The sequence below is a fragment of the Oncorhynchus nerka genome, linkage group LG9a (genome assembly GCF_034236695.1).
Source record: "Oncorhynchus nerka isolate Pitt River linkage group LG9a, Oner_Uvic_2.0, whole genome shotgun sequence".
Taxonomy (NCBI): Eukaryota; Metazoa; Chordata; class Actinopteri; order Salmoniformes; family Salmonidae; genus Oncorhynchus; species Oncorhynchus nerka.
The window spans coordinates 47,290,361-47,315,166 of record NC_088404.1 but is presented as its reverse complement, the minus strand read 5'-3'; the positions used below and the strand labels follow the sequence as shown (position 1 = coordinate 47,315,166).

Here is a 24,806-nt window from a genome sequence, read left to right as displayed (position 1 = left end):
TAGGTAGAGTTAAAGTGACTATGCATAAATAATAAACAGAGTAGCAACAGCGTAAAAGAAGGAGGGGGACAATGCAAATAGTCTGGGTAGACATTTCATTAGCTGCTTTAGAAGTGTTTAAGAAGCCTTTTGGACCTAGACTTGGCGCTCCGGTACCACTTGCCGTGTGGTAGCAGAGAGAACAGGCCTTCCTCTGACACCGCCTGGTATTGGAGGACCCGGATGGCAGGAAGCTTGGCCCCAGTAATGTACTGGGCCATACCCACTTACCTCTGTAGTACCTTGTGGTCGGAGGCCAAGCAGTTGCCATACCAGGCAGTGATACAACCAGTCAGGATGCTCTCCATGGTGCAGCTGAAGAACCTTTTGAGGATCTGAGGACCCATGCCAAATCTTTTCAGTCTCCTGAGGGGGAAAAGGCATTGTCATGCCTTCTTCATGACTGTCTTGGTGTGTTTGGACCATTCTAGTTTGTTGGTGATGTGGACACCAAGGAAATTGAAGCTCTCAACCTGCTCCACTACAGCCCTGTCGATGAGAATGGGGGCTTGCTCGGCCCTCCTTGCTCGGCAGAGTGGAGTGCATTAGAGAGTGCATCATCTGTGTATCTGTTGGGGCGGTATGCAAATTGGAGTGGGTCTAGGTTTTCTGGGATAATGGTGTTGATGCACTTATTGATGAAGCCAGTGACTCAGGTGATGTACACCTCAATGCCATCGGAAGAATCCTGGAACATATTCCAGTCTGTGCTAGCAAAACAGTCCTGTAGCTTAGCATCTGCATCATCTGACCACTTCTTTATTGACCGAGTCACTGGTGCTTCCTGCTTTAGTTTTTGCTTGTTAGCAGGAATCAGGAGGATAGAATTATGGCCAGATTTGCCAAATGGAGGGTGAAGGAGAGCTTTGTACGCGTATCTGTGTGTTGAGTAAAGGTGGTCAAGAGTTTTCTTCCTCTGTTTGCACATTTAACATGCTGGTAGAAATGAGGTCAAATGGATTTAAGTCTCCCTGCATTAAAGTACCCAGCCACTAGGAGTGCCGCCTCTGGATAAGCATTTTCCTGTTTGCTTATGCCTGTATACAACTCATTGAGTGCAGTCTTAGTGCCAGCATCGGTTTGTGGTGGTAAATAGACAGCTACGAAGAATATAGTGTGGCGTACAGCAGGTCAGCCACCAGGGGGAGACTCGTCGAGGCCTGGTGACAGACGGAGTATACATCACGAGGCGATGGCTCCGTCTGCTGGACGTGCCAAGTCTTGACGTGTTCGCTGGCCAGGAGTACTTAGGGCTGATTGGGGATTGATGAGTAATCAAGGGCTGATCGCTCACCAGCTGTACAAGTCCCATAAAGCTGCCAGAAGGGCAGCACACAGGGGAGAGTGGGGGAAGAAAGGACTACCGTATAGTTGTGGATGGTTGCAGAGGTAACATGAGTGAGGTCACTTTTTGATCCCCACAGGATACAGCAAGACCCGGAGCCAAGAAGACGGTATCCCGCAGAGGGTCTCTTGGGGGAGACCTATTCTTTTCTTTTGCACTATTATTTTAATAAACACCTTTGAAACTGAGCTAATCCTACTCTGTCCGTGTCTGATCTGTGTAAACGTTTTGACCCAACCTCCTGGTCTGCCACAATAGATAAAAACTATTTTGGTAAATAGAATGGTCTACAGCTTATCATGAGATACTCTACCTCAGGCGAGCAAAACCTTGAGACTTCCTTACTATTAGATTTCATGCACCAGCTGTTTACAAATATACACAGACCACCACCCCTTGTGTTACCGGAGGCGGCTGTTCTAACTTGCCGAAGCGGCGTAAAACCTGCCAGCTGATATGACCATTTTTAATGTCCCATTGGTAGTATATTTTTGATCGTAGTTAGTCTATTATGTCATCCAATGATGGTACGTTGGCTAATAGTAGTGATGGTGGAGGCTGATTACCAACCCGACCTACGTCCCCAATATCTCTGTCTCTTTCTCATGCGAATCACAGGGATTTGGGCCTTGTCGGGTGTCTGAAGTAAATCCTTCGAATCCAACTCGTTAAAGTTTTTTTTTTTTCCTGTACGAGGTGAGTAGAGGCTCTTTTCGGTCATAAGAGAAGGTGGCAGAAACATTATGTACAAAATAAGTTACAAATAACATGAAAAACCACACACAATAGCACAATTGGTTAGGAGAACGTAAAACGGCAGCCATATCCTCCGGCACCATTATCTCCTTTAACTTTTAATTCTGTCATTGTAATTCCATCTTCCATGGATTAGATATCTCCTAACTTTTGCCACACACGGAGCAAGGTTCTATGACTGTAGCCTATTTCCTCTTTGATGACTTTTGATTGGCCAACAACAAGCTACACGCTCCACTCTTGTGAAAAGCAAGAGCAGCAGCATAAATTATACAGTTTCTCTCTCCTGCAGCAGTCATGTTTCGATCTGTACGGGCCCTTCCGGACAGGTCAGTTATAATTACAGATACCCGAGACCTGTGCCAATAATATCAGACCCCACCCAGACCTGTGACATTATTTAGAAGTCTGGATGCGGAGCCGCTTAGGTCCCAGAATGGGTCTCGGGTATTCAAGTACATGTGGATCCGAGAAGACCTCTTATTGGCATCCAACATGTTGCATTACCACCACCTACTGGACTATAGTATAATGGATTTAAAACAACAAAAATTCAAATAAAATAAAACACCCTTCCAACCGGCCCTAGACTCATTCAAACCCACTACCCCATTCTACTACTTTGACCCTATCTGCTCCTGCACCATGCCATCGGACTGGGAGGACGGGACACCACCACTCAACACACACTGTAACTCTTATGAAGTCAAATCTCGTACCCCCAAGTACTTCTCTGCAGCTGCCACCACAACATCTATTTTCTGTGATTTACGTACAGATGATAACCATTGCTATGAACGCTAAGAAGCCAACCTCTAACATGGTAATTGATATAGCCTTACATGACCTTGTCATGTAAAGATTAAAAACTCAGACTGTGACACGTCTGTTTCACCACGCTCCCAAGCCGCGTTGTTCAATTGATGCAGCCAGCCAATCAAACAGCATTTACACTGGCTCTGAGGCGTCCAAATGGTCCTAAAGCCAGCCGATCTAAACTGCCGGAACGGACTGGGGGAGAGAGAAATACGGCCGGCAATTGCATTGGGGCATTGAACCATGTGTTTGAAGTATTTGATACCATTCCACTGATTCCGCTCCAGCCATTACCATGAGCCCATCCTCCCCAATTAAGGTGCCACCAACCCCCTGTAGTGGCAGGATATGATTGGGGGTCAGATAGAAAAACATTGCTGTATATGTACCAGGCATTGATCCGGACATCTTTGGATTATGGGTGCTTTGTACAGTATATGGATCGGCAGTCAGTTTTGGGTGGTGTAGTGGGGAGGAAAGAGGAGGGAAGTGGTGTCTAGGGCTCTATTTCACTTTCTTAGAAGAACGGGACTAATGAAGAGAATTTATTTAATGTAGTTAGGCAGCGACTGGCCTCACACTCCAGTGCAGTAGGTGGCGGTGTATGCACCTTAAATGTTGGATGCGATCTGCCAACCCAATCCCAAAGAAGAAGGCCATATGAGTCTATGAGGCCATGGGATGTTGAGACTGAGGACTCCATCTGCTGGTCTTCAGACATAACTGCAAAGGATGTCTTGAACAGGCACCACTAGCATCTTGGACAAATGCAAATGCCTGGGTCAGCTTTTTGTTCACCCGCACCCAAAATAATTCAAAACAAATATTTTCTGTGAAAAATGTTCAATTGACAGCCGTTTTACCGGTTGCGAGGACATAGAAAGCTGTGAAAACGACAGCAGGCTACAGTTGTATTGCTTATCACAATCATCACACATAACATTCATTCACTGCTATCATGCTCTTTCACCACTTCACTAAATCTTTCCTGAACATTTGATTTCTGGCCCTCTCTTCTCACTATTTTCAACTCTCCATTTAGCGGCTTTCCTCTTAGGGACAGACTTTAAAAAAACACATTTTCACATGACCCTCCCTTTGTACTGTCAAATAAATTGAACACCCTCCACCTTCATAGAATTACCTCAAAATAGTATTTATGACCACAAATAACCAGTATCGGTACGTGGGTAAAATCACTGAACTTCCATCCTCTCAGGCCAGGGGCACAACAATAAATTAAGTAATGGTTGGATCAGAATTGCCGTTATAATAATTGGCCAGTACGGATAATTAAGTAAAACCACACGTACAAATCCCTGTCTCCATCCATGGCTTATTTAGGAAAGGGCCAACTTTAGCTAGTTTTTCTGTGAATTAAATATGCTCTCAAAGGGATTTGATAGCAGTGATGCCAAATCCAAGCTGGCTTCCCTTGACACTTCTTTTGGTGTGCTTTCACAGATGAGCTTGCTCAGTTTAGCTCAACACTGATTGGCTCATTTGCATACCTTTTTTCTCAAGGGTGGCCATATGCTTCCCTTTCCTTCAATGCTACGGGCGGCAACAATGTCATACCCGTTTGGACCAGACAACATCAGATAGATGGCCTATGCGTAGAGAGACAGAGGGGCGCTGTTTCGTTCACTCGGATGCTTTCTCCTGTGAGATACATTCAGCCTCTTGCGAATTGAAGGAAAATTCTGAAACACAGAGAGACGAAAGATACATAACTTTATCGGGAAAAAAATAATTATTGGTACATTTTTGGGGGAAGCATTGCTTCCCTTGCCATCCATGAATAAACGACACTACAAATAACAATAACTGTAGTGTTAATAAACGTGGATATCGACTTTGCTTTTGTGGCACAACTGATGCCACACAGGGCTATGGGCCAGAGGCTTGAGGTTAGCCGACCACCACAGATGAGCTCACTCCTTCTGCCTGTTTCATTGCTTCACGATCAGAGCCGGTTGCAGACAATGATCAGCCAGGGGAAAATCAGAGTTTTAACATTTTGATACAATATTTATTATGATATATAATATATGCAACAAATTTGTTTGGCTTGACAATGTCATTACCCTTTTTGGTGTTTTTTAACAGATGTCTCTTTCCATTCATCAAATTGCCTCTGCACAGTTAGGGTTGATTGATTGATTTGATTTGTCAGTTAAAAAAAGGCATACTGTATATACACAAATCATTTTAAAAGTGACCGGGATTGCACAATAAAATCGGGGACTTATTTTTATGGTGGTCCCTACATTTGCTGCAGCAAACGCTACAGTACTATAAGGACTGGACGCACGCCTATTTTACACATCTCTATCCGGCTTTCGGGGGTCACCTTTTTTATGAACATAGCTTTATCTATGGGCTTTTATGTTTTTCTGTCACGCGTAATGGGTAGTAGCCTATATTATAGGCTATGTATTTGGATAACAGCACAATCATTTGGGCTTTTTTGAGCTTGGGCTCATAAAATGTATAATGTAGGGCTCATCATATGTATTCAAAGCTCTAATCAAATCCAGACATATTAATATGCTTTATATGCTTTAGAATGACACTTCCGGTTTGGGTGGGAAATATTTGGTTAGCCAGGAGAAAAGTGATTATTCTCGGGATGGAACATTTGTAAAATACCGGGAAAATATTAAACCCCAGTCTGATCAATGTGACACTGAACTCGCACACATGTCAGTCTTTAGGGTGTCTATAGGTTTCCATCCAATTGGTGACCGACCTTCATGCGAATATTCTAAAATCTGCATAAAAACATTGTAAACCTGTATTTCTGTCTGTAATAAAGCTCAAGGTAAAGATGAACGGAGCAAAGTACAGAGCGATCCTTGATGTAAGCCTGCTCCAGAGCGCTCACGACCTCAGACTGGGGTGAAGGTTCACCTTGCAACAGAACAGCAACCCTAAGCACACAGCCAAGACAACGCAGGAGTGGCCTCGGTGTCACGCCCTGATCTGTTTCACCTGTCTTTGTGATTGTCTCCAGGTCCTATTTCCCCCATTAGTCCCCAGTGAATTTTTCCCTGTGTTTCCTGTCCCTCTGTGCCAGTTCGTCTTGTTTTCCCGAGTCAACCAACATTTCTCCAATGTCCTATTTTTCCCAGTCTCTGTTTTTTCCTAGCCCTCCTAGTTTTGACCCTTGCCTGCCCTGACGCCCAATCCGCCTGCCTGACCAATCTGCCTGTTCTGAACTCGAGCCTGCCTATCCCCTCATACTGTTTGGACTAGGACCTGGTTTATGAACTCTCGCCTGTCCCGACCTGCCTTTTGCCAACCCATTTTGGTATAATAAATATCGGAGCAGGAGGCAGCTCAACCATCTGCCTCCTGTGTCTGCATTTGGGTCTCGCGTTGTGCCATTATACTCGGGAAAGGTCTCTGAATGTCCTTGAGTGACCCAGCCAGAGCCGGGACTTGAACCCGATCTAACATCAATCGAGAGACCTGAAAATAGCTGTGCAGCAACACAGCCCATCCAACCTGACAGAGTTTGAGATGATCTGCAGAGAAGAATGGGAGAAACTCCCCAAATATACAGTTGAAGTCAGCAGTTTACGTACACCTAGGTTGGAGTCATTAAAACTTGTTTTTCAACCACTCCACAAAGCTCTTGTTAACAAGCTATAGTTTTGGCAAAGTCCGTTACGACATCTACTTAGTGCATGACACAAGTAATTTTTCCAACAATTGTTTACAGACAGATTATTTAACTTATTTCACAGATTATATCATTGTATCACAATTCCAGTGGGTCAGAAGTTTACATACACTATGTTCACTGTGCCTTTAAACAGCTTGGAAAATTCCAGAAATTATGTCATGGCTTTAAAAGCTTCTGATAGGCTAATCATTTGAGTCAATTGGATGTGTCCCTGTGGATGTATTTCAAGGCCTACCTTCAAACTCAGTGCCTCCTTGCATGACATCATAGGAAAATCTAAAGAAATCAGCCAAGACTTCAAGAAAATAATTGTAGACCTTCACAAGTCTGGTTCATCCTTGGGAGCAACTTCCAAATGCCTGAAGGTACCACATTCATCTGTACAAACAATAGTACGCAAGTATAAACATCATGGGACCACACAGACATAACTCTCAGGAAGGAGACACATTCTGTCTCCTAGAGATGAATGTACTTTGGTGCGAAAAGTGCAAATCAATCCCAGAATAACAGCAAAGGACCTTGTGAAGATGCTGGAGGAAACTGGTACAAAGGTATCTGTATCCACAGTAAAACAAGTCCTATATCAACATAAACTGAAAGGGCGCTCAGCAAGGAAGAAGCCGCTGCTCCAAAACCGCCATAAAAAAGCCAGACTGCGATTTGCAACTGCACATGGGGACAAAGATCGTACTTTTTGGAGAAATGTCCTCTGGTCTGATGAAATAAAAATAGAACTGTTTGGCCATAATGACCATCGTTATGTTTCGAAGAAAAAGGGGGAAGCTTTTAAGCCGAAGAACACCATCCCAACCGTGAAGCACAGGGGTGGCAGCATCATGTTGTGGGGGTGCTTTGCTGCTGGGGGGACTGGTACACTTCACAAAATAGATGGCTCATGAGGATGGAAAATTATGTGGATATATTGAAGCAACATCTCAAGACATCAGTTAAAGTTTGGTCACAAATGGGTCTTCCAAATGGACAATGACCCCAAGCATACTACCAAAGTTGTGGCAAAATGACTTAAGGACAACAAAGTTAATGTATTGGAGTGGCCATCACAAAGCCCTGACCTCAATCCTATAGAAAATTTGTGAGAAGTGAAAAAGTGTGTGCGAGCAAGGAGGCCTACAAACCTGACTCAGTTACACCAGCTCTGTCAAAAGGAATGGGCCAAAATTCACCCAACTTATTGTGGGAAGCTTGTGGAAGGCTACCGAAACGTTTGACCCAAGTTAAACAATTTAAAGGTAATGCTACCAAATACTAATTGAGTGTATGTAAACTTCTGACCCACTGGGAATGTGATAAAATAAATAAAAGCTGAAATAAATCATTCTTTGTACTATTATTCTGACATTTCACATTCTTAAAATAAAGTGGTGATCCTAACTGACCTAAGACAGGGAATTTTTTACTAGGATTAAATGTCAGGAATTGTTAGAAACTAAGTTTAAATGTATTTGGCTAAGGTGTATGTAAACTTCGAACTTCAACTGTAGGCGTGCCAAGCTTGTAAGGTAATACTCAAGAAGACTCAATGCTGTAATCACTACCAAAGGTGCTTCAACAAAGTAGTGAGTAAAGGGTATACATACTTATGTAAATGTAATATTTCAGCTTGAATTTTCTATTTAAAAATATGCACTGTAGGCATACCATAAACAACCTCGGAGGAAAATGCATCCCATAACATTTTAACATAGAACAGCTATTTATATCATTCAGCTGCAGTAGCAGCCAATGTGTGGTGTTCAATGGAGGCCTATATTCCATGACACTTTCGAAAAAAACATGCAGGCTTGACATTAACCTGTTTTTCCACTTCAGACACGGTGACTGAAAATGTTGTCTTGTTTGATACAAGAAACCACATTACAAAATACAATTCATTATTATCCCCATACCACTATTACAGAGAATCAGATAAATTATGATACGCTCTGCATATTGGCTACTTAGCTTATTCAAGACCTTCTCAAAATACAACATTGCCCCTTTAAGACATAATATAAAGCTCCTTACCTGCCTCGCTTTTCAAAGATGGCTAAAATGTTGTGCTATTGTAGTAAGCAACCACTCCCCCATTGTAGACCTAAAATGATCTATAACTGGGCTAATAACTCACGAACTAGCAAAGAATATGAACAAATGTGCACACGTGGCTACGTGCAGCTCTTGCTTTGATCTCAAACAAGCACATCTACTGTAGCCTAAACACAGTCCAGACAGGCCTGAGTCATGCTCGTCAATGCAACAGAATCCAACTCCAATGCACTCTACCTACACGAATATCTCTTACCCAGTTAGTTTAGCATACAAAGGGTCTTGCGTAGTTTGTTTTGTTTCGGGATATGTTACACTGAAAGTGGCTAATATTGTGTTGATTCAATCACAATTCCCACAGTAGATGGAAACGTCAATAGTGTTAACTAAAGGAGAAAACTCTATAGAAAGTTGAGTGAAGTTCAGTCTTGTGCTTCTCTGCGCGGGCTGATATTTCCTCTACGCTCAGTTTAGAGGGAACATTAACCACAACCCTAGCATTGCAAGTGGCACGCTCTACCAACTGAGCCACATCATCACAAACCACTTGATGTCTCAATGTACTCAATTACTGTATTGAACATTATTTTTCTTCGTGGTGATGGAAAGTCTACAGACACAAACCTAGATGACCAGCCTATGTACAATACAGTAATGTACATTTACATTAAGTGGTTTGTAAGGATGGTAAATTAATACTGCACAAAAACTGTTTTTTTTCTTCTTCTTCTTTCTGGATTCAATCGCAGAGAAAGTGACGGGGCAACAACTCTTACAATTCCAGCTATTGAATCCTGCAAGATACTGTTCTTAATTATACAGCTAACTTTTTTTTGACCAAAGAGAAGTTCCTGAAATTTTTTTTTTGCCAGTGCGACAGACTGATATTGGTCGGCTAATAGTAGTAAAGGCCCAGTGCACAGGTTTTTAAATGATTATTATTTGTATTTCTTTTCGGGGGAGCTGCAGCACCCTCAGCACCCCTACTTCCTGTGGCTATGGTTCGTAGGCTATAATATGCCCACTCTGGCTCTAACCTACTACATCAGTGGTTCCCAAACTTTTTGTAGTCCCGTACCCCTTCAAACATTCAACCCCCAGCTGCGTACCAGGGTACAGCACATTCTCAAATGTTGTTTTTTGCCATCATTGTAAGCCTGCATCACACACTATACGATACATTTATTAAACATAAGAATGAGTGTGAGCTTTTGTCAAAACCCGGCTCGTGGGAAGTGACAAAGAGCTCTTATAGGACCAGGGCACAAATAGTAATATAATAATCAATCATTTTTCTCCTTATTTAGCCATCTTACATATAAAACTTTATTTGTTCATTGAAAATTGTGAATAACTCACCACTGGTTAATGAGAAGGGTGTGCTTGAAAGGATGCACATAACTCTGCAATGTTGGGTTGTATTGGAGAGAGTCTCAGTCTTAAATCATTTTCCACACTTTTAAAACTTTTTCAATACTTTGCCCCTTGATAACCAGCACACTTCTGTATGTTGTAAAAGTGTTACATGGTTGCTGGCCATATCATAGTGCAGAAAATACAGGGGCCTTGCTTTAACAACGTTAACCATTTTCACTGTAGTATCCAAAATGTCTTTCAAGCTGTCAAGCTTGGCAGGAAGAGCCTCTCCGTGGATGCTGCAGTGTTCCCAAGTGACGTTGGGGGCAACTGCTTGCACGCGCGTTTCCACTCCACTATGTCTCCCTGTCATGGCTTTGTGCCATCAGAGCAGATACCAACACATCTTGACCACCAAAGTCCATTTGATGTCACAAAGCTGTCCAGTACTTAAAAATTTAATTTCCTGGTTTCCACTGGTTTGCAGAAGAGGATGTCTTCCTTAATTGACCACCCATAAACGGAACGAACATATACCAGGATCTGTGCCAGGCCCGCCACGTTTGTTGACTCATCCAGCTGTAACACATAGAATTCACTGGCTTGTATGCAAAGCAGTGATTGTTTCAAAACATCTCCTGCCATGTCACTGATGCATCGTGAAACAGTGTTGTTTGATGAAGACATTGTCTATATAGTTTTTTTGGCCTTTTCCCCCAGCCATATTCGCTGCAGCAGGAAGAATTAAGTCCTCCACAATAGTATGGGGCTTGACTGTCCTAGCCACTCGGTAGCTCACCATATACGACGTTTCTAGGCCATTCTTATTAATGGTATCTGTTGCTTTTATACATGTCTTACTACTCGAAAGTCGTCTTAATTCTCACTCAAATAAACTCCTGTGGCTTATTTTTCTAATTGGCATGTTTTGTTTCGAAATGTCTGCACAAGAGTGAAGGTTTCATCGAGTTGTGAGATAGTACTTTTGCACATATAACACACTGGGGCTGAGGAAAGGCACTACTCCCAATATAAGTGAACCCATAATCAATGTAGTTCTCATCATATTTGTTCCTCTTCGATTGTCCATCGTCCCTGTCTGTTGTTTGGTTCTTTCAGGGAATGCACGGCTGCATCAGATTCACAACTGTCAGTGTCCATGCTAGCTGGGCTAACAACAAATGTAGAATTACTGAAGCTAAGCATTGGACGTGCTCGTGGAAGCAGAACAACTTGTGTCGTCGACAGGTGCAGGTGTAGTAATGCTGGTATTAGCAGTACTACCAGTAGAGCTGGTATGTGTCTCTATGGACGCAGGCCTTACTTTTTTTTTTTTTTTTTTTTTTTTTACCACTACCATTTATCCATTTTTGAGCAAACAGAATGAGCAGCAGCTACGTTTGGTAACATACGGACGGTTAGTGGAATTCCCGCGAGAGAGTAACGGTTAATGTGATTGGATGTTAATCAATTGACTAGGCTACCTGTATTTGACATTGTGATGTTATTACGCTGAACACTGGATAGTTAAATGTTATATTTGGCAGTGAAACGATGCTACTCAGGTGAGATAAAAACCTCACCGAAATGTACAGCCCCGTTGGAAAATATAAATGGACTGTTTGAAAATGTGAATATAAAAAATATATTCAAAAATTGAATAATAAAGTACTATATCTTTTTTCAATGTTTTTATTTGGCGAACCCCTGACGGCATTGCCCAGGGGTACACGTACCCCAGTTTGGGAATACCTATAACTACATGATGAGATTATTATGGACAAAAGTGTGAGATTATTTTAATTTGTCAAATGGCAGCCAAACACGATCATCATGTCACCAGAATAACAACCTCAATATTTATATATATTTGATTTTAATGTTACACAATGTGTCTTATTATCCTCTCAGGTTGATAATGAAAGAAAGTATTTGTTTGGGTTGTGCGTTTGCCTGTTATGTGGATATCCCATTCAAATCTCACGAATTTAAATCTGGATCATTTGGAAAATGGGAATAATGTGTAATTGACCATGTTTTCTTACTCCCCTATGTCAATGACAAAAGACAAGGAGACTAAAAATAAAAGCAAACCCCCCACCTGCTTAGTAGTGCATTTATTTGGGGGGGAATAACAGCGAAGTTTGACCTGTTTTTTTATATTTTTTTTGTATATATCCATACAATGTATGTTGATTCATGATTTCGACTGGCTGATATAAAATGTCACTGTCGTCCTGACACTTAATTCTCAATATTAGAGATCGTATTTCAATATTGAAACTACGTACGAACAATGTTACACAATGTATAATATCGGAAACCCAGAACTAAAATCTTGCGCAACTGCATAAAATGCTCGATTTTCTGGGGGCAGATGTGTTAGAAAAGGTACTAGAACAAGTGGAATCAGGGCGGTTGCTTCAAAATCGTAGAATAAAGAGAACACAATCAAAAATCCATACATTTAGATTTTTTTTTGTGCAATTAATATCCATGGAGTACATAGATATTTTTTTTTCTCCAGAATTTTTGGGAACTTTGGCATTAGAGTGTAAATCTAATAGAGTCTAAATGTACGCACGCCAAATAGCCTACACGTCAATCGCCAAAAGTTTTTGGGAACGGGCAGAAAAAATCTGGAAAATAATCCGATTTCCTTCCAATTTCTTTATGCTAGTACAGTAGCCTACATGTCGGATAAAACATGTCATGACAGGCCTGATGGAAACAGGTAGGCTAAACCTTCCAAATGTTGACTGAACAAAATATTCTATACAAGGTGGAATCTTTTTGTGTTGGTCAAATGAATTATGTGAGAAATGTTGGTGGAATCGTTTTGAATGATATACTGTAATAACCATCATGCCGAAGTAAATTTGGAGTCACGTGATGCCATGTTGTGTGGTCCTCCCACTACCACTCGTCGGGAAAGCATGCAGTTTACTACAGATGAAATAAATTATGAGGAACTTCACAGGGTGGTGAAAGTGCACAGTGGTGAGGGTGATGCTCATTTGAATAAAAAGGCCACAGGTCAGGAGGAACAGGCAGGATGTGGTATAGTTACACAATACACCAGATGGCGCTATATTTTTTCTGTCATACATTAGTCCCTTTCATTTTTCCTGTCCGGTGTGTCACAGTTTCCAATATGGCGGCATCCATAGCCAGGTTTTTTTCACGTGTATCGTGGCATGGTTCTTGTATTCTTTTGAAAAACACACTCCCATGTATATCGTTAAGATACACGTTTCATCGCTCTGCAACAACCCAAAGTGGACTTCTTTTTTCGCTAAATAAACGGGGCATTTTGAAGGATGCTTTCCCCGAAAACGCAGCCCAAGATCAACTTCCTCAACTGCTGCAGTCTGGGTGCCAGACCGTGTACTGCGGATTCGACCCCACGGCGGACAGCCTTCACGTGGGTAATTTACTCGCCATCGTCGGGCTATTGCATTTTCGAAGCGCAGGACACAATGTCATCGCTCTAATCGGTGGTGCAACAGCACAGATAGGGGACCCAAGCGGGAAAACGAGCGAGAGAGAGCAGCTACCGTCTGATGTAGTGGAGGACAATACAAGGGCTATCAGGGACAGCTTGCAGCGAATCTTCACCAACCATGAACTGCATTTCCACAACGACTCTAAAAAGCTTGGCACTGTAACCCTATTGAACAATTTAGCTTGGTACAAAGACTGGAATGTGGTTGCTTTTCTGTCAGAAGTTGGCAGACGTTTCCGAATGGGGACCCTGCTCAGTAGGCACAGTGTCCAGTCCAGGCTGAAGAGTGCAGAGGGCATGAGCCTAACTGAGTTCTCTTACCAGCTGTTTCAAGCTTATGACTTCTACCACCTGAACCAGAATCATAGCTGTAAGATCCAGCTGGGAGGGACAGACCAGCTGGGCAACCTGATGTCTGGGCACGAGTTTATACACAAGTAATGTTGCATCAGATTCATTGGACACACACAGAGACATTTGCAAATGTACTGACCAATTATCACATTGATTCCAGATATTGTAGCCTAGCATCTGCATGGTGCATCAGACACCAGAGTGATGCTTCAAGGCCATAAATAGGCCGCAGTAGTAAACATGCAATAACACACACTTGCCTCAACATTAACTGACCGTTGATGGCCTCTTTAATATCCATTGTATCAATTTCTCTGTAACAGGGTGACTGGACAGGATGTGTATGGGCTGACCATCCCACTGGTGACCAGCTCTGCGGGGGACAAGCTGGGGAAGACAGCAGGCAATGCAGTGTGGCTGAACAGGGACAAGACATCTCCGTTTGACCTATATCAGTTCTTCCTCAGGCAGCCTGACAGCAGTGTGGAATGGTAGGTGGCTGGAGACCGAGACCGCAATAGAACTGACCCACTTATCAGAGCCTTCTATTTAGGCTTATATTCATTCTGGTATAATTTGATGGTTTGTTTGTATAGACTAGGACCACTAGGCTTAACCAGAGTCTGTGAAACCGGCATTGGGCCCGTATTAAAGCGTCTCATGTGATGAGTGTTGATCTAGGACAAGGTCCCCCCTCTATGATTTAAAAGGCGCAACTAGATCAGCACCCCTACTCCGAGATGCTTTGTGAACATGGGACCTGGTGGTATTAGCACCTGAGTGCAGCCTATGTATGGTGGTGTTGGAGACTGAGTCGGGTTGGTTGTGCTACCTGCAGGTATCTGAAGCTGTTCACCTTCCTACCCCTGGCCGAGGTGGAGAGGGTGATGGAGCAGCAGAGACAGGAGCCAGGCAAACGGCCCGCACACAAACGCCTCGCCGCCGAAATCACCAAACTGGTCCACGGCAAGGAGGGTCTGGAGAGTGCCAAAAGGTGAGGAGTGTGTCCGTGTGTGTTATGTGAGTGCACATGTGCATAGGTCATTTGTGTGTCATTAATGAGGTCTCGCTTGGCACTATTAGTAATGCTGTGTGTGTGTTTGTTTGTTTCTCTCCCTCCAGGTGCACCAATGCCCTGTACCACAGTAACATACAGGCCCTAGAGCAGATGAGCGATGCTGAGCTGCAGGAGCTCTTCAGAGAGGCCTCTTTCCATGAGCTGCTGCTGGAGCCAGGGACCACAGTACTGGATGCCTGCCGCAGGGCAGAGGCCATCCCCCAGGGGGGCAAAGGGTAGGGCTCCCCCTTTACGTTCCTCTGTTCCTTATACCTGACCCGACTACCTCACACGGAGGGTCACTCACTCTCTTTCGCTACTCGCACCTTTAGCATACGCATCATATGCATATCAACCCTCAAAGTGCGCAAACACAAGCACCAACACATAAGCACCATAAATAGTGCATCAACTATTGTAAATGATGAATGGCATGAAGGCATATTTGTGGAATTATATCCATGTAAACATGTCTCAATCGATATTTGTTTAGATAGAGTCAAGGATATGTTTTGTGTAGTTCTACAAAGTCTGAGTGAAGAACGTACGCCTAAAGCCATATTTCGACACTTACGGCTGTCCATGAAGGCATGGACAGCGGAGTGGTCAAGCATGTGCTGAACGCATGGACAGCGCAGCTATTCTTGGAAATAGAGATGCACTTCTTGAATTTTAAGTTACTTTACCACAGGTAAGTGTCATAGAAACTGCAGAATATGCTCTTTCTGATACTATATATACTGAACAAAAATATAAATGCAACAATTTCAACGATTTTACTGAGTTACAGTTCGTATTTGGATTTCACATGACTGGGCAGGGGAGCAGCCAAAGGTGGGCCTGGGAGGGCCAGCTAATCAGAATGAGTATTTTTCCACAAAAGGGCTTTATTACAGACAGAAATAGTTCTCAGTTTCATCAGCTGTCCGGGTGGTTGGTCTCAGATGTTCCCACAGGTGGCTTATGGTAAAGGATTTAACATTCAATTATCTGGCAACAGCTCTGGTTGACATTCCTGCAGTCAGCATGCCAATTGCACGCTCCCTCAAAACTTGAGACATCTGTGGCATTGTGTTGTGTGACAAAACTGCACATTTTAGAGTGGTCTTTTATTGTCCCCAGCACAAGGTGCACCTGTGTATGATCATGATGTTTAATCAGTTTCTTGATATGCCACACCTGTCAGGTGGGTGGATTATCTTAGCAAAGGAGAAATGCTCACTAACAGGGATGTAAACAAATTTGTGCGCTTTTTGTGCGTATGGAACATTTCTGGGATCTTTTGTTTCAGCTCATGAAACATGGGAACAACACTGTATATGTTGCGTTTGTATTTGTGTTCGGTATTGAAATCAAAACATTTAACCTGCATGTGACTCTGAAGGAGGATTTGATGAAGTTATGCTGCATCTGTCAATTCCAAGCTGTGCTCTCATCTCTTCATGTGCATTTTGACAACTGGTCATATTGTCACTCATCAGACTATTATCAATTTAATAGTGTCTTCAGGATAACTTTTATTATGTGTGAAAGTAGTTTCAGGTTAGTTTAGGTGTAGTTTCGTGGGCCAGCTTCGAAGGCTGACTGGCATTGTTTGTTTCCCTGCACTCATCAACTTGGAAAGAGTCAAGGATATAATTTTTTTTAACCTTTATTTAACTAGGCAAGTCAGTTAACAAATTCTTATTTTCAATGACGGCCTAGGAACAGTGGGTTAACTGCCTGTTCAGGGGCAGAACGACAGATTTGTACCATGTCAGCTCGGGGGTTTGAACGTGCAACCTTCCGGTTACTAGTCCAACGCTCTAGCTACTAGGCTACCCTGCCGCCCCCCCCCGTCTTGCATTTTATTAGTAGTAGAGTTATAGTAAATAAAACTGTCCCGCAATAGCGTCTTTTTAAAAAGTTAAATGTAAAAGAGAATGATATCAACTCGCAAGGCCCACGGTCAAACGATTAAAATGGGTCCCAACCCTGATAAATAGGCATAACACAAGATCTTTACACTATTGTTGTTCTAACCTCTTCACCCTCCTTATCAATCAGTTAGGCCTTATTGAAATTCGATTGTGAGGTAACGTGCATAGGGCTGTGGCAGTCTCAAAATGTTGTCATTGAACATCAACATGTTTAGCATCTCCAGGCCTCAGCGTACAAGATGCTGATGCGTGCCTTTGGAACATCTGCGTTTACAAAGTCGAATAAATCCATTTGATATGGAATACATCCCTTTTGTATAAATATATTCTTTATTTTATGCAGGTCTAAAGAAACTACATGACCAAAAGTATATGGACACCTGCTCGTCGAATATTTCATTCCAAAATCATGGGCATTAATATGGAGTTGGTACCCCCCTTTGCTGCTACAACAGCCTCAACTCTTCTGCTAAGGCTTTCCACTAGATGTTGGAACATTGCTGTGGGGACTTGCTTCCATTCAGCCACAAGAGCATTAGTGAGATCGGGCACTGATGTTGGGCGATTAGGCCTGGCTCGCAGTCGGCGTTCCAATTCATCTCAAAGGTGTTCGATGGGGTTGAAGCCTGGGCTCTGTGCAGGCCAGTCAAGTTCTTCCACACTGATCTCGACAAACCATTTCTGTATGGACCTCGCTTTGTGCACGGGGGTATTGTCATGCTGACACAGGAAAGGGCATTCTCCAAACTGTTGCCACAAAGTTGGAAGCCCAGAATTGTCTAGGATGTCATTGTATGCTGTAGCATTAAGATTTCCCTTCACTGGAACTAAGGGGCCTAGGTGCTTCAGCGGTCGGCAGTCCCGTTCAGTGAGCTTGTCAAATCAAATCAAATTTATTTATATAGCCCTTCGTACATCAGCTGATATCTCAAAGTGCTGTACAGAAACCCAGCCTAAAACCCCAAACAGCAAACAATGCAGGTGTAAAAGCACGGTGGCTAGGAAAAACTCCCTAGAAAGGCCAAAACCTAGGAAGAAACCTAGAGAGGAACCAGGCTATGTGGGGTGGCCAGTCCTCTTCTGGCTGTGCCGGGTAGAGATTATAACAGAACATGACCAAGATGTTCAAATGTTCATAAATGACCAGCATGGTCGAATAATAATAAGGCAGAACAGTTGAAACTGGAGCAGCAGCACAGTCAGGTGGACTGGGGACAGCAAGGAGTCATCATGTCAGGTAGTCCTGGGGCACGGTCCTAGGGCTCAGGTCCTCCGAGAGAGAGAAAGAAAGAGAGAATTAGAGAGAGCATATGTGGGGTGGCCAGTCCTCTTCTGGCTGTGCCGGGTGGAGATTATAACAGAACGTGGCCAAGATGTTCAAATGTTCATAAATGACCAGCATGGTTGAATAATAGTAAGGCAGAACAGTTGAAACTGGAGCAGCAGCATGGCCAGGTGGACTGGGGACAGCAAGGAGTCATCATGTCAGGTAGTCCTGGGACATGGTCCTAGGGCCCAGGCCAGTTGAAACTGGAGCAGCAGCATGGCCAGGTGGACTGGGGACAGCAAGGAGTCATCATGTCAGGTAGTCCTGGGGCATGGTCCTAGGGCTCAGGTCCTCCGAGAGAGAGAAAGAAAGAGAGAAGGAGAGAATTAGAGAACGCACACTTAGATTCACACAGGACACCGAATAGGACAGGAGAAGTACTCCAGATATAACAAACTGACCCTAGCCCCCCGACACATAAACTAATGCAGCATAAATACTGGAGGCTGAGACAGGAGGGGTCAGGAGACACTGTGGCCCCATCCGAGGACACCCCCGGACAGCTTGTGTGGCCTACCACTTCACGGCTGAGCCGTTGTTGCTCCTAGACATTCCACTTCATAATAACAGCACTTACAGTTGACCGGGGCAGCTCTAGCAGGGTAGACATTTGACTTATTAAGGCATTCTACTGACAATGTTTGTCTATGGAGATTGCATGGCTATACACCTGTCAGCAATGGGTGTGGCTGAAATAGCTGAATCCACTCATTTGAAGGGGTGTCCACTAGAGGTCGACCGATTATGATTTTTCACCGCTGATCCCGATTAATCGGCCGATTTAAATAAAATAAAATGTAAAACTTTTTTTTGTTCTTTTTTTTGTAATAATGACAATTACAACAATACTGAATTAACACTTATTTTAACTTAATATAAAACATCAATCAAATCAATTTAGCCACAAATAAATAATGAAACATGTTCAATTTGGTTTAAATAATGCAAAAACAAAGTGTTGGAGAAGAAAGTAATATGTGCCATGTAAAAATGTGCCGTGTAAAAAAGCTATGTTTTAAGTTCCTTGCTCAAAACATGAGAACATATGAAAGTTGGTGGTTCCTTTTAACATGAGACTTCAATATTCCAAGGTAAGAGGTTTAAGATTGTAGTTAATATAGTATTTATAGGACTATTTCTCTCTATACCATTTGTATTTCATATACCTTTGACTATTGGATGTTCTTACAGGCACTTTAGTATTGCCAGTGGAACCGTATAGCTTCCGTCCCTCTCCTCGCCCCTACCTGGGCTCGAACCAGGAACACATCGACAACAGCCACACTCGAGGCATCGTTACCCATCACTCCACAAACGCCGCTGCCCTTGCAGTGCAAGGAGAATATCTACTCCAAATCTAAAAGCCAGTGACGTTTGAAACAGTATTAGCGCACACCCAGCTAACTAGCTAGCCATTTCACGTTGGTTACACCAGCCAATAGGCTGATAGGCTTGAAGTCATAAACAGCGCTGTGCTTGCGAAGAGCTGCTGGTAAAACGCACTAAAGTGCTGTTTGAATGAATGATTACAGGCCTGCTGCTGCTCAGTCAGACTGCTCTATCAAATAAGACTTAATTATAACATAATAACACACAGATATACGAGCCTTTGGTTATTAATATGATCAAATCCGGAAACTATCATTTTGAAAACAAAACGTTTATTATTTCAGTGAAATACAGAACCGTTCGGTATTTTATCTAACGGGTGGCATCCCTAAGTCTAAATATTATTGTTACATTGCACAACCTTCAATGTATGTCATAATTACGTAACATTCTGGCAAATTACTTCGCAATGAGCCAGGCAGCCCATACTGTTGCATATACTCTGACTCTGCGTGCAATGAACGCAAGAGAAATGACAATTTCACCTGGTTAATATTGCCTGCCAAACTGGATTAGTAGTTATAACTAGTGATTATGATTGATTGTTTTTATAAGACAAGTTTAATGCTAGCTAGCTATTTACCTTGGCCTCTACTGCATTCGCGTAACAGGCAGGCTACTCGTGGAGTGCAATGGTTAGAGCGTTGGACTAGTTAACTGTGCGGTTGCAAGTTCAAACCCCCTAGCTGACAAGGTGAAAATCTGTCGTTCTGCCCCTGAACAAGGCAGTTAACCTACAGTTCCTAGACCGTCATTGAAAATAAGAATGTGTTCTTAACTGACTTGCCTAGTTAAATAAAGGTATAAAAAAAATAAAGCTTTTTTTTTTTTTTACAATCGGAAATCAGCGCCCAAAAATACCGATCTCCGATTGTTATGAAAACTTGAAATCGGCCCTAATTAATCGCCCATTCCGATTAATCGGTCGACCTCTCGTGTCCACATACTGTTGTATATATAGTGTATGTTTTGTATTATTCTAAAGGTCTACTGCAACACATAGCATGTTTTCGTTTCCCTTACAATAAATGTGATTGGTTTACAAAGTAAAATGTAAAAGAGAATATTAGCCCGCGAGTCGCACGGTCAAATGATTTGCTATAAACATGAGCGCCAACGCTGATAAATAGGCATAATACAAACTCATCATTACACTGTTGTTTTTAATTAAATCAACCTCTTCAACCTCCTTACCATTCAGTTATTCCTAATTCAAATGTTAAAGTAACGTGTGCAATTATTGCCCATTTATCCATTTGTTATTCATTCAGGACACATTAGCACATTAGACACATTAGCTCCGGACTGGGTACCAATGTCTTACAATGCATTGTCTTGGTGGGTTAAGTTGGGAATAGGTGTGGGGGGATTTTTTAAATTCTTTATTTAAGCTCCAAATACTTTTCTGTTTGTGATTTAAAAATTCAGACAAATGAGCAGTAAAGTCAGGGAAAGAGCAGGACATTGCTATTTTTTGGGGCCGGTCTTAATTTATTTGCTTGTGTCTCTCACTCCCTCTATTTCTCTCTCAAATTCTTCCTTTTTTTGTCTGTCTGACTTTCAAACGGTGTTAACTGACTCTTTCTGTGCTGTAATGTGTTGTGATGTGCTGCAGGTATCGCATGGTATCAGAAGGAGCTGTATGGATCAACCACAGTAAGACAGACAGCCCAGAGCAGGTACTGATCCCTGGACAGCACCTCTTGGCCAACGGACTTTCTCTCCTCAAAGTGGGCAAGAAGAACTTCCACATCATCAAGTGGCTCAATCTGTGAGTGGCACTGGGACCTTAAAACTACTATGGACTGTTTGTGGACTGGAGGTAGGACCGCAAGCTGGGAGGCTTAGGTGAAGGGAGATGGATATTGGAAATGGACCTGTATTGTTTCAATACACCTGTTGGTGTCTGAGGGGATTTAGTGCACTATATATGTGTGGATTGAATGATGCTGTAAGATGTGGTATTAAGTATATTTGTTAGGTTTCTGTCTTGTTAGTTGTATGTTACATACTGTGTCCGTAAACTGTTTTATTTTTGTGATCATTCGATATTAGATAGCAGATTTGCCTACTATTGAATTTCACCACTAGGTGTCAGTATTGTCTTCTCTTTCAATGAGGACCGGGAAAAACCTCCTTTAGCAAGCCTGAAGGAAAGCTCGGTTGTGAGACCCTAGTTACATTCAGGAATTAAAATTCAATGGCAGAAATATCTTACAGCTAAAATAAATGATAATTCAAAATTTAAAAAATGACAATAGGAATAGGAAATTAAGGAAGTATATTTCATGAAGAAAATGTGTGCTTGCTAGCTTGTTTTAAAGTATTTATGGTTTTTGAAATAAGTTATAGTAGTGGTACTGACTAATGGTGCGTGGGTCAGCTGTTTGTTCACCCGCCCGCAATTGCTAATAACCCATCTGCAACCGCACGACTACATGTGATGAAATGAGATGTAGAAAATGCGCTATAGGCATGATTTAGATATGTTTCTGCATATCATTTCCCACATATTGGTAGGTTATTTGTTAGTCATGATTCTGCTTTTATAATTTCCAACATATTTGTAGGCTGTTTGTTAGTCAACTTGCCAATAATTGGATGCATGTAGCTTCTCTTCTGTCATTATTATGTTTCCCTAAAAGACTACATAAACCCTTGCTCACCAGAATAATGTAATAGATCCCTAGAGTGAATGCTTCAATCTAGTTGACATCAGTCATGTTTTTTCAGTCTTCTTTTGCAGAGCAAATACGTTTAGGGACTGGGGAGAAAATACAATGACGCAACAACAACAAAAATGATTTCTGTGCAAAATGTCCAAATGACATCAGTTTGACCAGTTGTAAGGAAAACGAAAGCTGTGAAAATGACCCAAAGTGTTTCTGATAATATTTCAGTTTGGCTTCGATGCATATTTTATGTGTTTGAAATACTATCAGCTTTTATGCTGCTCTTATGATGAAGACAGCACTTCTGCAGATCTATCTAACTGAGCAATGCATTCTATCAAAATGCAGAAAGAAAGAAATCATATTTCTCCACTCCTGTTCCTAAGTCCAAATTTAGCCTACATTTGGTGTATAATTTTACTGTAAGAAATGCTTCATTCTGCAGGAGTTAATATTAAGGCTATGTGAAAGGTTATAGATCTAGAGTCAGTGGCCAGATTTCAGTTTCCATTTAACCCATCTGAACAACACTGGGCTACAGTTCTCTTGACGTGCCATAGGCCTATTTGAAGTCCCGTCTTGTGACTGTGGGATTTATACAGCGCCTCACAATCATCACACATAACATCCTCTTTTACCACTTCACCAAATCTTTCCCAAACATGACTTTTCTGGCCCATCCTTCTCTGTCAAGTCTTCTTTCACAGCTTTGGTCTTGTTGAATTAAACTTCCACAATGTCATTTTTAACCTCCGTGGATTGACATGAACTTTTTCCTCCCGTTCCCAAAAGCATTATTTGGTGATTGGCTGTGTAGGCTATTTGGAGCATACAGTTAAGATCTAAAGCTTAGGTTTATGCACTAATACCAGGTAGCCTAAAATAATGACAGAAAAACCTCAATGTAGCCTATATAAATTGCACAAGAATTATAATTTTTTTATGGATTTTTTTTTGAAGGTATTGTTTCTCTTTGTTCAACCCGCCTGCCACGCACCCACCCTTCAGCCACACAATATTTAGTGACCCTAAACCCATCCGCCATGTGGATTATGAGTCAACCCGCGCATCACTAGTAGTGACTCCAGTAATAATGGGTGGTGACTGGTTATAGTTGGAAAAGTATGTATATGGAAAGATTGATTGGCTGATTGATTGAATGCATAGCTTGAATGGTGTCTAGCTTGGTGGGTGCCGCTGCCAGATGCATATAGGTGGAACGCAGGCTTGGTGGGTGCCGCTGCCAGATGCATATAGGTGGAACGCAGGCTTGGTGGGTGCCGCTGCCAGATGCATATAGGTGGAACGCAGGCTTGGTGGGTGCCGCTGCCAGATGCATATAGGTGGAACGCAGGCTTGGTGGGTGCCGCTGCCAGATGCATATAGGTGGAACGCAGGCTTGGTGGGTGCCGCTGCCAGATGCATATAGGTGGAACGCAGGCTTGGTGGGTGCCGCTGCCAGATGCATATAGGTGGAACACAGGCTTGGTGGGTGCCGCTGCCAGATGCATATAGGTGGAACACAGGCTTGGTGGGTGCCGCTGCCAGATGCATATAGGTGGAACACAGGCTTGGTGGGTGCCGCTGCCAGATGCATATAGGTGGAACACAGGCTTGGTGGGTGCCGCTGCCAGATGCATATAGGTGGAACACAGGCTTGGTGTTTGGGGTATTTTTATTTGGTTGTTGTTAAAATAAGCTGTTAATGTGTTTCAACACATGCTTTCTGTTTTTCATAGTTGTAACAAAGGCACTCCACAAATTAAAATTGATTGAACACCTGAATGTTGGTGTGTTTAGTTTTACAGTAACATAAACTAATGAAAATGCTATTGTTATACATTTAAAAAAAAAAATCTTAATCTAATCTTACCTAAGCTCATCATAAACACAACCAAATGATTATTTTTGCAATAGCATATATGACATGTATTAATTAGACTGTTAGATTGTTGCAGTGAGATTGACTGCTTATTAGCTTGAAGGGGGGGGGGGGGGTCCCTTGAGGCCCCAGTTCTAGTGTTAAATTGTTCAAGAGGAGTTGTGTTGCCAAATGTTCTCCATGTAAGTCTATAGCTCTTTCATTGCCATTGAAGTGCATTGGGAGCTCATTTAAATATTGTTGTAGTACAAAAAAAGTATAGATGCTGTAGAAAATTATTTATAGAATTTTCTCAAGGAAAGTTGGGGTGGTCTGCACATTTGAAAGTTGGTTTTGTGTTTATAGCTTATACGTCAGCTGATTAAAGGATGGGGGAATTAAATAATGAATGAATCTACGAAGTGTTTCCATCATCCTGAAGTTGGTCTGGAGTTTCTAGCTTGAATGGTTAGAAAGCAGTGGCACTGTGACTACTGTATCTACCTCTCATGGTCAGCATTGACTCTCAAGTTAATATTGCACATTTTAAATCAGAATAGTTCAAAAAGTGTAAATGGTATCAAAAAGTCTTTGACAACCAATCTAAGTAAGGTCCGTCTGAACATCTCAATGTTGTTTTTGGTGTTAATAGGTTAAACGGTTCAGGAAG

The 24,806-nt window shown here is 42.3% G+C and overlaps 1 protein-coding gene across 1 annotated transcript; it reads left to right on the top strand.

Annotated features, from left to right (window-relative positions):
• The first annotated feature begins 13,178 nt into the window (after nucleotides 1-13,178).
• Nucleotides 13,179-24,554, top strand: yars2 (tyrosyl-tRNA synthetase 2, mitochondrial). The gene is made up of 5 exons (XM_065022649.1): nucleotides 13,179-13,994; nucleotides 14,235-14,402; nucleotides 14,750-14,905; nucleotides 15,034-15,204; nucleotides 21,219-24,554. The coding sequence occupies exons 1-5, from the start codon at nucleotides 13,207-13,209 to the stop codon at nucleotides 21,376-21,378; spliced, it is 1,443 nt and encodes a 480-aa protein (XP_064878721.1). The 5' UTR covers nucleotides 13,179-13,206; the 3' UTR covers nucleotides 21,379-24,554.
• The last annotated feature ends 252 nt before the right edge of the window (nucleotides 24,555-24,806 follow it).

Excerpts from the sequence above, each read along its gene's own strand:
- yars2 (XM_065022649.1), top strand. The coding sequence starts at position 13,207 with ATGGCGGCATCCATAGCCAGGTTTTTTTCACGTGTATCGTGGCATGGT. Across the intron at positions 13,995-14,234 it reads GGGCACGAGTTTATACACAA|GGTGACTGGACAGGATGTGT; the intron begins GTAATGTTGCAT and ends TCTCTGTAACAG. Across the intron at positions 14,403-14,749 it reads CCTGACAGCAGTGTGGAATG|GTATCTGAAGCTGTTCACCT; the intron begins GTAGGTGGCTGG and ends TGCTACCTGCAG.